Source organism: Scomber japonicus, chromosome 19 (assembly GCF_027409825.1).
Source record: "Scomber japonicus isolate fScoJap1 chromosome 19, fScoJap1.pri, whole genome shotgun sequence".
Taxonomy (NCBI): Eukaryota; Metazoa; Chordata; class Actinopteri; order Scombriformes; family Scombridae; genus Scomber; species Scomber japonicus.
Genome location: NC_070596.1, coordinates 2,816,800 through 2,832,776, shown reverse-complemented (window position 1 = coordinate 2,832,776; position 15,977 = coordinate 2,816,800). Strand labels below are relative to the sequence as shown.

The 15,977-nt window shown below is 38.7% G+C and overlaps 1 protein-coding gene across 2 annotated transcripts in view; it reads left to right on the top strand.

Moving 5' to 3' along the window:
- The window catches only part of slc12a2 (solute carrier family 12 member 2), a 74,527-nt gene that overhangs the window by 42,375 nt on the left and 16,175 nt on the right, over positions 1-15,977 (top strand). For both annotated transcript variants that reach the window (XM_053339998.1, XM_053339999.1), the window contains exons 10-20: positions 1-161; positions 249-356; positions 488-611; positions 1,514-1,615; positions 4,577-4,732; positions 6,329-6,428; positions 7,723-7,834; positions 9,752-9,892; positions 11,578-11,684; positions 14,804-14,883; positions 15,478-15,621. In XM_053339998.1, coding sequence (XP_053195973.1) covers positions 1-161; positions 249-356; positions 488-611; positions 1,514-1,615; positions 4,577-4,732; positions 6,329-6,428; positions 7,723-7,834; positions 9,752-9,892; positions 11,578-11,684; positions 14,804-14,883; positions 15,478-15,621 — 1,335 coding nt within the window. The remainder of the gene's footprint in view (positions 162-248; positions 357-487; positions 612-1,513; positions 1,616-4,576; positions 4,733-6,328; positions 6,429-7,722; positions 7,835-9,751; positions 9,893-11,577; positions 11,685-14,803; positions 14,884-15,477; positions 15,622-15,977) is intronic.

The window sequence follows — 15,977 nt, the reverse complement described above, 5'->3', positions numbered from 1 at the left end:
GCTCCTGTATCGTGAGGGACGCCTCCGGAAACATGAACGACACAATCAGTTCTGAGTTCATGGCCAACTGCACCAGGGCTTCCTGCAATTTCGGCTACGACTTTTCTTCATGTAGGAATTCGGAAGAAGGCTGCAAGTCTGGACTCCTAAACAACTTCCAAGTATGGAGCAAACAAACATTTCAGATGGACATGTTGGATGTTTGGTGCAACAACAACAATTCATTTTGCATCTCACTTTGTGTTCAGGTCATGAGTGTGGTCTCTGGATTTGGGCCCATCATTACTGCTGGAATCTTCTCTGCCACTCTGTCCTCAGCTCTGGCCTCACTGGTCAGTGCACCCAAAGTGTTTCAGGTAAGACTCAACCTAAACTACATGAAAGGTATCGTCAGGAGTTACATTAGTAACCACTCAGCAATTCACAATAGAAAAAGATTTCTATTGTAATTCATTTTGTAGTTGAATGATATCATCTGCTTCCACAGGCTTTATGTAAGGACAACATCTACCCTGGCCTTGGCATGTTTGCCAAAGGCTACGGCAAGAACAATGAGCCCCTCCGAGGCTACATCCTGACCTTTGTTATCGGTCTGGCCTTCATCCTCATCGGTAAGGCTGCACACGTCGCTCATTAGCACAATAAAGCAGTTATCATTGTTTGCCATCACAATAAACACTATTCAAGACTGAGAGAGTATAAAAGCATAGATATGACAGTGTACATTACACTTCACAATATGAAAATGTTGGTCAAATCAAACAGTGGAATGATAAAATGATGACTTTAACTGTCAGGTTCAGCTGAACATGCAAAAATATAAGAATACAATTCAACATCAACATTCTTCTGATTAGTACCAAATTATATTGTACTTATCACAAATTTAGTTTATGGTCCTGTAAAATAAGGCATGATTGACTTTTGTTATTCGTAAACATGTTAGCAAAATACCGGGCTGGGTATCAGTACTCATACCTTTTTAAGGTACTGACCAAAACAAATCGATACCGAGTAGTATGGAAACGTCTCCTGTCAAACGATATCTGCAATTGATCCTTTTTGCACCCAGAGCTAGAAAATATGACTATGTGGATGGACTTGCTGACATCCAATCAATGCAAACCTTCTTGGATTTAAAGCGACATGTGATTGGCCCACTGCTACAGTAGCTACAACCCGTCTGAGGTGGTGAAGTCACAATTTAATGCTTCTACTTATATGGGTATATGAAGAAGTATTCAATTGGTATCAGTATCACTTTAAGGGTACTTGGATTGGTACTGGTATCATCATTTTTTAAACAATACTCATCCTGAGTTCGACAGTAAGAGGGCACTATCTAGATCTTTATCTGGACCATGCTAGGTTGGGATTTGTGCACAACTTTAAAATCAGGCCTGATGGTGCTGCTATAGGAAATGATTCCCCAGTGTTTGTGGCTGGACTAAAAGACATGAACAGGTGGAAGCTTTGTCCAATTCCAAGTTGACCATGTGTTTTCTTCTTCCAGCCGAGCTCAACATAATTGCTCCGATCATCTCCAACTTTTTCTTGGCATCCTATGCCTTGATCAACTTCTCTGTGTTCCATGCCTCACTGGCTAACTCACCAGGTAAGATCAAGACTCTCCAATATGGAGGGGGGGGGGGGAGAGACAACAGAGGAAAAGCCTTTGTTAATTAGTAAGAACGAGCAGTCATGTGATGTTAAACAATGACTGTGGTGGGAAGTGAAAGGATTTTAAAAGGAATTACTTGAAGCACTTAGACATGTCCTGAGCTATAGAGTGCCTCAAAGAGCTTAGAGCCAGTGTTTTACAGCTCACAGGACGGGTCATATCATGGAAAAGCTAAGTGACCATCTGAGGTAGAATTAACATCCTGTTAATGCAGTCTGATCATCACTTGCATGGTTTGCCATCTTTTAAAATAGGCTCATTGATCGACATGGTTGTAAATGTGTAAATGTGATCCGAGTGGCTAATTTTCAACTGTTGTCCCAATGCCAGATAGAGAATTAGCATGACCAAACCAGAAATGCCAAATCAGAACATGGTGAAACATAACAGGAGTTAAACAAAGGATTGAAAGTGAAAAACTAGAGCTGGACAAGCAAAAGGCAAAGTCGGCAAAATACTGAGCAAACAGTTAGTACAATACAAATGAACATGATCTAAAGTTTGGCCTGACAGTAGCACAGTAAACTTTCTGCCTTTTTTGGCAATTTTTATTAAACAACAACAACTTGTTATTGTTTAGATATCTTTATGCTTTAAATGCTGGTGTTGGCTTTTGGCAACTATAAGCCAGAGAGTTATAGTAATATTTTAAACATACACTTTGGATCTAACAATGTTAGGTTTAATAAAGTTTAATGAAACTGTTTTTTTAAATGGACATACCTAAAGTTGACCTGTGAATTAACTTACTACAGTCAGAATTCAGTTTATATAGACGTAGCACGTATAAAATGAAACTGCAAAGTAGACAACATGCTACACAAAGTACACACACACACACACACACACACACACACACACACACACACACACACACACACACGCGCGCCACACACACACACGTATAACATCTCTATGCATCAAATAAATCCAAAGATGAAACTTGTTGTATTTTCTAATATGACAAACTAAATATAGCAGTTAGTGTTAGTATTGGTCAGATATTTGCAGTATTTCCTTCTTCCTTGTCACCTCCCACCCTCCTGTCACTCAAACCCTACACTGTTACTTCCAAATATGTTTCTACAGTGTGTCGCTGTAACACATCAGATGAGTCATTTATATATGATTCACTGGTCATGATTCTGAGTAGGAGTTGTGTTAAATTGGAAGCCTGTGGCCCTTTTTAAAAGTAGAGTGCATCATTTCATTGTTGTTTTGTTTGGACCTGCTGTTTAATGACAGATATATCACAGCAGCTTGCTACTGGCTGTCAGCAGGTAATGTTAGTGGGACAATCCACACACACAAAGTCAATGTACATCAAGGTGAGAGACTGATCTCTGCTCATGGTTCTACTCACAGATATATGCTTTTTCAGACATGATGTCAGAAATGTTACGTGAAGGTTTTGCTAATAATGTGTTGGTAAATTGGCAGCTCCATAGAAAATTCCAAAGCAGCATCATTAGTTACCTCCAGTGTTTTGGTTCTATTTGTCAAAGGTTAGATAATATCTGTCCTCTGCCTCCACACCAATAAAATAGAATTCAGTTTGAGGCACATGTAATTGAAAAATGAGTTGTTTCTTACCACAAACAATGCTCTTGTTACTCTGGATAATCCACAACTACCAAGTCATACCTATTACAACCAGGGTTATGTTGGGAAAGCTGGTTCCATTTTGGATCCCCTGGTTTTCCTGAACTTTGACAGCAGCAAAACTCAAACAAATCTTCCATCTCTTGTTACTATTTTTCTTTGAGAAGAAAAAAAAATGTCCAAAACATTCCAGTAACTTGGATGACTCTTCACCATTTGAGAAAAATGAGCCATAATTCTTTTCAAATCACTGGATGAGTGATCTGTAGATAATCCAGAGTGATGGGAACATTGTTGAGATGTTGCTGTTATATCTATTTTTTACACATCTATTTTTCAGTGCTGTAAGCTCTAGAAACCTGGTCAAATGAAATTGATAATTACCACTTGAGGAAAGAGGAAGTCATTTGGATGAGTGGACCCTTTTAAACTGTAGTGTTGAGCTCTGTATGGATTGTATATTGGGCTTTTCATATTGAGTTCTGTGCTTTCTTTCCCTTCAATACCAAATGTGTAGCAGAACTTCAGGTACAGATTCTCTATGTGCTTCTAATTCCTCCAAGCAGGTCATATAATTACATGGACTTAAATGGTACATGACTCAATTAGAGGCGAGCAGTAATCCAGACATTGACTAATGGATTTTACAACCTCTGGAACCACAAACTATAAACCCAATTTTGTGCTCCAGCCTCTTCAGGGCCAATTTGTCTCGGCTCTGTGGGACATATAAAACAGAGCTGAGAGCTGTGGCAGCGTCCATGTACCCTTTATGTCCTGTGGTTTGTTTTAGACTGTCATTGTGTAACCACACACAGTCCGACTGTATCCCATCACTAAAATCCCAATAGTTTAGTTTCCGTGGTACCCAGTAAATAAATCTGGTCCCTAATAGCTGGTATAACACTCTGGTCTTCAGTCTAACAGGCTGCTAACTCTCATTCTTTAACCCAAGCACATATCCAACCTCAACTTTAACTGTATTCATGCTCTTTAACAGCAACATTTGCTACTTAAAACCATGTTAATTATGACAATGATGACAATGGAAAAATGTTTCAGTTTTAAGTCAGGTTTAAATCAGGATTATCAGGATAATCAGGATAAGTCTGGATTATTTGACACATTATTTGACTTCTACTCAACATGAAGTGCTTTCTCTTAGTTTAACCAACGTATTAATCTTAACATGATATCCATACAGTATGTGAGTAGAGCTGTCAGTTTATTGTAGGTTTGAATGTCTTTTGCCTCTCTCTGCACTGTTGTGACTTGCTTTCATCGGTAACCCAGGGTGGCGTCCCAGCTTCAAATACTACAACATGTGGGTTTCTCTGGCTGGAGCTGTGTTGTGCTGTGTGGTCATGTTCGTCATCAACTGGTGGGCTGCTCTCCTAACCAACGTCATTGTCCTGGGTCTCTATATCTATGTCAGCTACAAGAAGCCAGGTGAGTTACAGACTATGAAGTTAAGTTGAGTAGTCAGAAGATTTCCTCAGTGGTAGAAAGAAGATAGACACAGTAGAGGTTGAATAGCATGAAAGTAACACACAATGCACCGATTTGGCTCATTTTTCTACAAACATGAACATATACCCCTGGATTAATGTGAGAGGTGATATAATCACAAAGCAGCTTAAATATGAATCATGTACAGTACTGGGCAAAAGTCTTAGTTTTGTTGTTTTAGAAAAGTTTTAATGATCATCCATATTTATTTTTCCAGTCTATTTATTAAGATACAAACAGGAATTAAGTGCACAAAATGTAACTTTGTTTATTAATTTCTATTATTGCTAAAGTTTAAAGGGCTAAATACTTGCCACCTTAACCTAAAAAAAGCAGTTTATTTTTGGTTGGGTTTTTTTTAAGATTTATTTTTGGGCTTTTTATGCCTTTATTTTAGTCAGTAACTGACAGAGAGGCTGATAGGAATCAGGGGAGAGCAGGCGGAATGACCTGCAGCATAGGTCTCTGTCTGGCTTCCAACCAGGGACGCTGTCATTATCTGTCATGAGCTCTAACCACTCACTTCTTTTCCTGATTTTTAAAATGTTTTTAGTACTGCAGAACCATAACCACATTTCCTGTATGTTCTGTTTGTATTCTAATAAAGAGACTGAGAATTAATTATACATGGTCATTATAGCATTAGTGAAACAACAAATCTAATGGTGGCCTAAGACTTTGGCTCAGTACTGTATCTCCCCACTTCAAATCTCCTTTTAGTGATTTTGCTTTATTGTACACTTGCTAGTGTCAAGAAAGACACAATTAAATAAAAGATCATGAAGATCTGAATCTGAATGAAACTGCCAGCCAAGATTCCGGATAAGTGAAAGTAATGAACTCCAAACTATCTTATGTCTTGATTGTGTAACTTAAACTAAAAAAAGAAGTGAAATGCTGTAGATAAACCACAATGTGAAACACTGAAAGGTTGGAATTGTGATAATGAAACTAATATAAAATCTTCCTTTTATATTAGTCAATCTGCAGTTTAGAGTCACTGCATGTGTTTGTAGAAATGACTTCAATACTTAACTGCTCATGGAACCACAAACCTATGTGTTAATGTAAACATGTTAATATGTAAATATGAATGCAGCAGTAGCATTTTCTACCTGCTTTTAGTCTGATGCTAAGCTAAACTAAGCTAGGTCCAGGAAGGACATTACCTTATCTACAACAAGTTGATGCTTAGTCTTAAGCCTGGTTTAGCTGTATGCTAAGCTAACATCTGACTTTGGGTAAGACAGTTAAAATGTTGGACTGTTCCTTTACTGAAAAAAAAACTATAAATAAATGATACATGTTACATGATACTGGACCCCCAACCCCCAATACACATCCTGCACCTCTTCAAACACAGAGCTGACCTTGCAGCTCTGAACACACACATGTGTGCACGCTCAGTTTGACATGCAGCTACACATACATAACGAGGACTTCTCACTGCCTGTAACACCACATGGGTCAGCCGGCCCGTAAACACACTTCCTAACTCCACTGTGTGTTTCTGCCTGCATGCGTCCTCCCCTCCAGATGTGAACTGGGGCTCATCGACCCAGGCTCTGACCTACCACCAGTCTCTAACCCACACTCTGCACCTCAGTGGAGTGGAAGACCACATCAAGAACTTCAGGTACCAAACAGCAAGAAGCAGCCTTGCTTACTATAAGCAGGCCTGTCATTACAGCTGAACCAGACCAGAGTTTTATTTTATAAAAAGTATAGATGATATTTAACGCTGTATATTACTCATCCACTAATGTTTTGACACATGAGCAAATGATGTAATCAGAACATATTGGTATATTAACACATGTATTATACATGAGCTGTTTATGACCCTGTGGACAGTTTGTATATGTATTGTAGGTGTATTGGTTATGGTAGTATAATACTTGAGTTTCAGTCCCGACACCAAAGCAATACTTTTTTCAATAGCATTAACATGTTTTAACACTTTGTAATAATCAGCTGATCAATGCTTAAGTGTTAAATACAGAACTAGCCTTAATAACACATAGTGTAAAATTAGAAAAGTTATGTGCTTAAAGAATGAGTATACTAGTCCACTTCTGATTTCAATACTTGATGCAATGAACACATTTTGGTCTGTTCTGAAAAACTCAGCCCTATATTCATGGATGTATATCTGTGGAGCAGTTAGTTAAAATTGGAAGAAAGAGTCTCAGGTCAAACTAATTGGAGTGACAGCTTACATACTGCAGTAAGTTCATAGTTTAGAAGTATGGTAAGACACAAAACGGCTGTGTACAGTGGATGGTAGTTCAAGGTTCTCAGTAAGTTAAAATAGTGCAGTTCAGTGTCTTCTGCTGTGGGGTGAAAGCTTTATTTGTTGTTAGGAATTTATGTTTTATGGTTGAAATCATAATTACATAATTATTATTATTCATATAAAATGACAAGTACAAAAATCACAATGTAATCAAACTGGTTGATAAAAGCAGTCAGCTGTGCTTCCATTTCATGAGACTAAACTCTCTCTCGTTTAAAGTGTGTGTGTGTGTCTGTGTGTGTGTGTGTGTGTGTGTGTGTGTGTGTGTGTGTGGAGCATTGGCGTGTAAATATGCCTCAGATTGTTCCCATGGCAGCACACCAAGCAGGAGATTAAGAGACATCTGATGGTGTCTTCAGAATGACTCGTGTGTTCCTCTTAGGTCCTTCATTAAATCCCATGGTGCTTAACATATTTGCTTTGATGTTCGCTACTCTGCCTCTGTTTTTCGTTTTTTTTTTTGCTGGTCCTGTGCTAAGAAGGATAGAGATAGAGGCCACTGTGAAGGTCAGAAAGAGTGGCTGCAGATTGTAAAGCTGATAATGCAGCCAGTGTGACTGTAGAGATATGAACTACTGCTCATGTAATCACACAGTGCTGACATGTTGCCCTTCTTGTTTTTGACTGTGTGTAGACCTCAGTGTCTGGTGATGACTGGATACCCCAACTCTCGTCCCGCTCTACTGGACCTGGTCTCCAGCTTCACTAAGAACGTAGGCCTGATGATCTGTGGTCATGTTCGCACGGTAAGCACTTACTCTGGTGATGGTGTTTTTTTTTTTTTGTTCCCACAAATGGTCTTTAATGACTTCAGAGACTCCCAACTCAGACAAATACACCATTATTGATGAAAGCATACGATTAGATACTGCAGATGGTTTTGAAAACACACAGTCATTCAAGGACAGGTTCACAATTTCAAGTGTCTTAAAGCAGCAGTCAGTTTTCCTCTCTGTAATCATTCCTCCTGTTCATACTGACTATTAAAAGATCTCATTCAAATGTGCTTTCAATGGAAGTGATGGAGGACTAAATCCACAGTGTGTCCACACACTCATTTAAAAGTAGATGATCAGCTTCTATTCAGCTTCATCAGTGTGAGTTAGTCATATCAAGTGATATCTGACACATTTACAGTCTTTTTACCATCAAATTCCCTCTTAGTGTTTCCTGTTGAGCTGTGGTGGAAGTATAGTAACAAAAAGAGGAACTTTGGTACTAAAAACACTGTAACGTTGAAACATAGAAGATGAAGATTTGACTCATTTGGACGCTGAAGCTTCATATTAGCTTCACATCAACTTTTAAATCCATTGTTACACAGAAGGAGGACTGTGGATTTAGTCCTCCATCACTTCCATTGTTAGTACATTATGAAGAGATCTTCTAATGGTCAGTATGAACAGGAGGAATCATTACAACAAGAAACACATGATTCAATGTTCATTTGGGCTCCTGACTGTTGTTTCAAGACACACTTAACCTCATCTTTAGTAATATCAATATATGAATTGAAATGAATGCTTTAATAGAATTTTCTCTTGGGTAGTTTAACCCTTTGCAGTCCTGATACACCAGCCATCATACAGGTATTAAAGTGCTTTTAGTAACTGGTGTCGTGGCCACATAGATCGATGTCATTGACTAGCAACCAGCCTTTGAGAGGCCCAACTACACAGCATGGGCCTCTGGATGGGGTTACACCAGCTATTTGTGAATCCATTACTTAGTGAGTGTGTAAAGTCCTCACTAAGCTAAGTCTTATCTGTTAACTGTTTATAGTGGAAATGCAGACATATATGTTTTAAATCATTTAAGAATATAATAAGATTTATAACATTGTCAGTGACTGTATCTGAAGGGGAACATGTCATCCACACCCTGTTTGTTTTCAACTGCTAACCAGTGAAGAACAAATGTGTTCAGGTCACATAACTCTAACTCTAACCCTGCACAATATAATTCACTGTTTAATCACTTAAAGCTGCTTCTTCCTTTCAAACATCATCACAGTTGTGATTTCTTATCAGTCTAACTCTCTGAGTCACCTGACCACTCAGAAGAGAGCAGAACATTGAGGCTCAGTGCTGATACCATTGATGTGTTTATGCCACTCCCTCATACAGCGTGTAAAAAGCCTTTTACAAATCCCTCGCCAGACATAACTGCTTTACAATGGAAAGGCTATTTTCATAGGATGAATGCAGGCTCTGTGAAGTCCAGCAGCTCTCTGGCTCGCTGGAACACAGCAGCCTCCAACAAGTAGTCTCTGATCCTACCTCCTGCCTGACTCTATTGCGCGAGAGAGAGAGAGAGAGAGAGAGAGAGAGAGAGAGAGAGAGAGAGAGAGAGAGAGAGAGAGAGACCTGGTTAAATGGTGTAAACATTCCCTGCTAATGGCCTTACAGTTTCCTGGCTGAAGAGAAGCGTTATGAGCTCTTTTCTTCAGAAACAAACAAACTCCCTGATGAGGAGGTTCAGAACAGGCTGAAGCTACTCTGTGGTTATTGCTGATTAAATTAGACATCCTGTGATATTTGACCTGGGGAATGAACACAAGAATTTAGTGGTGGGGTCATTCTCAGAAGTTGCTCTGAATGTCCAGCTCTGATAAATAAGAGGCTGATGGTATTTGGTGTGTGTGTGTGCCTGCCTATCCACAGGGCTACAGAAGGCCAAACTTCAAAGATCTGGCAACAGACCAGGCCCGATACCAGCGCTGGCTGCTGAAGAATGAGACCAAAGCCTTCTACACACCGGTGTTTGCTGAGGACATGAGGCAGGGCTGCCAGTACCTGCTCCAGGTAGGAAGACTTCATCGCTACACTGCTGTTTAGAACAGAGATCTCACAATGGATTCAGTTGCTGTAGCTTTGGAGGATATCACTAAGTAAACAGCAAACAAGTGAACTGAGATAAGTCTGACGTCTACATGAGAAAGATTAATTCCCAGGAAGCCGCTCACAGACTCACACAAGTGCCAACAAGTACCAACATCCAGTAGTGTTGGCTGGGAGCTGTGTGTTTGTGTTTGCTGTTGTTAATAAGAACATGCTTCTAATGGTACCACTCAAATCAGCTGCCAACCAGAAATGTTTGAAATAGTTTGTTTTGTTTTGGCTCTTGAGGATAAAGTTATTAACCGTGTACAGAGCTATGAGGTTTATTGAGTTTCAGGGCGTCATTTGTCTCATATGATCTCACTCCATGTCAAATCCAATTATAATTATTTGCTCAACGCAGTGTCACATACACGCACTCCATTAGCCTGAATATGCTCATCAAATCAGTTATCAGGTAATAAAAGAGGAGACATTCCCTGCTGCTCCAATATCATACCAGCTTTTATTACATTATCTTTTCCCATTTTCTTTGTTTTGTAAGTAAGAAAAAGGTTCAGTCATTTCCTAAAACAGCCAGTGACTGCCAGAACACATTTTACTCAATCAGGAGGAAATAGTGAATTTGTTGGGGGCTATTTTCTTTTTTAAATGTCTTTTATGTTTTGTCATCACTTTCATTTAATGCATTCTGCACTTATACCTCTTTCATACAGCAATGACAATCCTGTTTTTATGTGATTAGATGTATCACCCAGTGAATGTAACACAATAAGTATAAAATTAATACATTAAAATAACTAATACAGTAATTAGCCAGTTGGGGACTATTTTCAGCGGATTAATTCACATTTGGTGCTATAATCAGTATTTCTAGCAGCAGGATGGTGTGTGAGGGATTGAGTTAAAGTAAACTAAAGTAAGTGTGTGTGTGTGTGTGTGTGTGTGTGTGTGTGTGTGTGTGTGTGTGTGTGTGTGTGTGTGTGTGTGTGTGTGTGTGTGTGTGTGTGTGTGTGTGTGTGTGTGTGTGTGTGTGTGTGTGTGTGTGTGTGTGTGTGTGTGTGTGTGTGTTCAAAGTAATGAAGGAACATGTCACCCAGTACAACAGTGTGACTCACTGATGTGTTTTTAACAGTGTTTGGACAACAATAGAGCTCTATGGCACAGAGGAATAAGACACATCAGACTTTAATACACATATTATACTAGTTAGTAGGACATTCATTGTTCATGAGTTTTGTTGACAAGAAGAAAGCATAGAATAAAACGTAGAATTATTCTTTAATCTTTAATGTGGTGTTAACATCTCAAATTTAGTTGTAGGACTAAATAAAGTTTACAAAGTAGAGGAAGAAATTAAGTTTACAGACTGTTCTGTTTGTTCTATTTTCTGATGTTTTTACTTAGTTTAATTGGCAGCAGCAATAATAAGGTAGTGTTCACAGGGTGAGTCATACTCAGTAAAAAAAAAGTTTCCATCTCAAGTGTTAAAGCAGGAGGAGATAAACAGTCTGAGAGTGAATGAAGTGACTATTAAGAATAGTCATGAAAGAGTTGAAGCAATGAATGTTCTTTTCTAGAGTGACAGTCTGGGTTAGTCTGTGCTGTGAATTTATATGATTCTGATTCTGAGTCTTCTCTCTCTCCAGGCTGCAGGTCTGGGTCGCCTCAAACCCAACACCCTGGTGCTGGGCTTCAAGAATGACTGGAGGGACGGTGACATGATGAACGTGGAGACCTACATCAGTATGATCCAGTAAGTCCCACTGTTAAACAAGTGCAGTGCCTATTCAGAATAGACTGATAGCTTGGCTGCTTGCACCTTTCTGCTCATCCAAACAACTTCACACTCCACACTGCATTCCTCAGTTCTGTGCAATACACACACCAAGTCAATCAGATGAATGCTAGTCAAGAAAATCTATTCTTAGAGCACACTCTTCTTGTTTATAAGTTAACATTTTAATACCACTGCTATCCTACATGTTAATAACATGTTAATAACACTGCTATCCTACATGTTAATAACATGTTAATACCACTGCTATCCTACATGTTATTAACATGTTAATACCACTGCTATCCTACATGTTATTAACATGTTAATATCACTGCTATCCTACATGTTATTAACATGTTAATACCACTGCTATCCTACATGTTATTAACATGTTAATATCACTGCTATCCTACATGTTATTAACATGTTAATATCACTGCTATCCTACATGTTATTAACATGTTAATATCACTGCTATCCTACATGTTATTAACATGTTAATATCACTGCTATCCTACATGTTATTAACATGTTAATATCACTGCTATCCTACATGTTATTAACAAGTTAATACCACTGCTATCCTACATGTTAATAACATGTTAATACCACTGCTATCCTACATGTTATTAACATGTTAATATCACTGCTATCCTACATGTTATTAACATGTTAATATCACTGCTATCCTACATGTTATTAACATGTTAATATCACTGCTATCCTACATGTTATTAACATGTTAATACCACTGCTATCCTACATGTTAATAACATGTTAATATCACTGCTATCCTACATGTTATTAACATGTTAATATCACTGCTATCCTACATGTTATTAACATGTTAATACCACTGCTATCCTACATGTTAATAACATGTTAATAACACTGCTATCCTACATGTTAATAACATATTACTAACATGTTATTAACATGTAGGATAGCAGTGATATTAACATGTTATTAACATGTAGATAGCAGTGATATTAACATGTTATTAACATGTAGGATAGCAGTGTTATTAACATGTTATTAACATGTAGGATAGCAGTGATATAAACATGTAATTAACACTCAGCAACATACCTGTGAAGACAACTTGGTGCATAGATGTGTAGAAAAGTGAGACTCCTTCCTTTATAGTTAGGTGTAAAATATGCAGTATGTCTCTTTATTCCTACATGCAATTGGAACATTTATTTCCTAGGCTGTGCACACACACTTGCTACAGTCAGACTCAGACTGTCTTCTGCAGCATGTGAAAGTGTCATTTCATCACATTTTTTACAATGCTGCTTAGATGCAGCAGTGAAGCAGCTTATACAGATGCTGTGACTCTGAAATGTTCTGCAGCATGAATACTGAATGAAGACTTTCTTTTGATAGCAACACTTACATGTGTGAGCAGCAGGATGCAGAGAGGCACATTTTCTGAGAGACACTCTGCAGTTCCTTTTATTGTAACCCAATCGGTCTCCCTATATCAAATGACGTATAGCAACTATGCTATGATAGAATATGAGGTGATATAGTCACACACACACACACACACACACACACACACACACACACACACACATTCACACATTCATTTCCTCTGAAATGTGTCTTGGTGGTGAGTGTAAAAGTCAAGCCTTAAAGTAGCTTTGTTTTCAACTATTATTATAGTCATCATAGGGCCGGCTGTGGTTCAGGAGGTAGAGCGGGTCGTCCTCCAATTGGAAGATTAACGTTTTGATTCCCAGCTCCTCCAGTCCACATGTCAGTGTGTCCTTGGGCAAGATACTGAACCCCAAAATGCTCCCATTGCTGCACCAACGGTGTGTGAATGTGTGTGAATGGTTAGTTTCCTCCTGATGAGCAGGTTAACACCCTGTGTGGTAGCTCCTGTCATCAGTGTATCAATGTGTGTGAATGTGACATGTAGTGTAAAAGTGCTTTGAGTGATCAAAAGACTAGAAGAGCTCTATATGAGTACAGACCATTTACCATAATAATAAGAATAGGAGAGACTAGAGAGTTGTATCAGTTCTGTGTTAAGGAGCAGCTGAGATTGTCACTAAAATGAGGGAACTGCTGCACCTGAAGTGAGCCTGGTCAGGTTCTAATGGGCATAGGTGTAGTTCATTTATGCTCCGTCACAAGAAGCAAACTTCTGTTCGGGGGTTAACTCATTTCACTTTAATCAACACTAAGGCTGGGCAATAAATCAGTATTATTATATTATTATTAGTTATCATCTTTTGAACATGGTAATGTGATGATATAGAATAAGCGTCTTTTCTGATTTTAAAGGCTGCATTACAAGAAAAATGTAATTTTCTGATCTTAACTTAATGTTTATATTATCTGCCTTTATCCACTTAGTCATTATATCCACATTACTGATGATTATTTATCAAAAAACTCATTGCGTAGATATTTTATGAAAGCACCGATAGTCATCCTTACAATATTGTCAAAATATCCATATCAAGGTGTTTGGTCAAAAATATGTGATTCTGCTCATATCACCCAGCACTAATCAAAACATGGCAAGTAAGACACAGGAACTTGGCTTTGGTTTTGAGGAGTTGTAGCATTTACTCACCAACAAATAGCCTAGATAGACTTTCACACATGCACTTGTACACACACACACACACACACACACACACACATTGTAGTGGTAGTAACAGGAATACATTGTTTGTGTGTGTTAAATCCTGTTTCCCTGCTGAACTCTAAATCAGTCATGTGAGTCTGTGAGTGAAGGACTTAAGCTGAATGAGTTCCTGATTGTAAAGTGTGGGGATTATAGCATTAGAGCTGAAGGCCAGAGATGGTTCAGCCTGACAATATTAAAATCACAACTAATGCGCTCAGCAATGTGCCCTTTACTTTTCCATCCAGTAAGTAGCTGCAGCAGCAGGAAACGCTACACGGTTCAACCTGCAGACGTTTGAAGCTGACGTTTGTTGCGTGCGGCTCTCTCTGCAGTGCTTATTTATCTTCCTGTTTAAATGTTCCATGTCTCTGTTTAACTGGGCCGGCCACGCTTCAGTCTGTCCACTGCTGATTACAATCTTTTATTTATGCTTTTTTCCTCACAGCGATTCCTTTGACTTCCAGTTCGGAGCTGTTATTCTGCGACTGAGAGAGGGACTGGATGTGTCCCATATCCAAGGACAAGGTATCAGACATGTACACAGACACAACAGATACACTTCGAATCACCATGACTTTACCAAAATGACACAATGACACACACAGTATGTGCAGTACATGTCCAAAATCACATAAAATAGTCACGTTACATTTTACAGCAAAACCAAGTTCATAATAATAGCAGGAAAATATGAAAAAGTGATGTAATGTAGAATTGTAGTATCACACTTCTATAAATAGGGAGACTCATGAAAGAAAAGTTATAAAAAGAAAGGTTAGTGATAAAGCAGCAGAGGCCAAACAGTGTTTTCCTACACTTCCCATCATGCAGTTTCTGTTGTTGATGTCATCTCAGTTTGAGTTTGGAGACTACACATTTGGAAGTGAAAGCCTGTGTTGTAAATTTGAGGCTGTTTATGATCATGTCTCTTGTAATCTGTCTCTTGTTATGAGTTATTTCTTCAGTCCAGAACAGATGCTGCTTTTCTACACCCTACTGCCTCTTCTTAGAAGTCTCAATTCCTCTTTTCCTCCACACATTTTCACTCTCACACTGCATAAATCCCATTTCTAACTCCACCTTTCTTGTTGTTTCTCCCTCTTTGCCTTTTCCTCTCAGATGACTTGCTGTCCTCCCAAGAGAAGTCCTCAGGGATGAAAGACGTGATCGTTTCCATAGACACCAGCAAAGACTCTGATGGTGATTCGTCCAAGCTGTCCTCCAAGGCCACCAGCCTCCAGAACAGTCCAGCCATACAGAAAGGTCAGCCAGCCTCAGTATCTATGCCTCCACATCCATATAGATGACATCATTCAGTTACATTTGATCTGGCCAGCAGGCTTTAAGAGAAAGTTGTTGCTTACAGTGATGCTCAGGTAGAAAAGGGAGGGAAATATTCTGATTTATATAAAGTTATAAAGTTAGGATATCATTTAGCAATAAATATATTAAAGCTATTAATGCTGGTACATAGTATACAGTATGTCTTCTTAATGTATTATTCTGAACATGGTTTAAGGCTGTGTACTTTTGTTTATCTTCCTCAATACCATTCCAGGTCATGACATGAAGGAAGACTTTTCCTCCAGGAAATCAGTTTAACACCATTCTCAGATCCT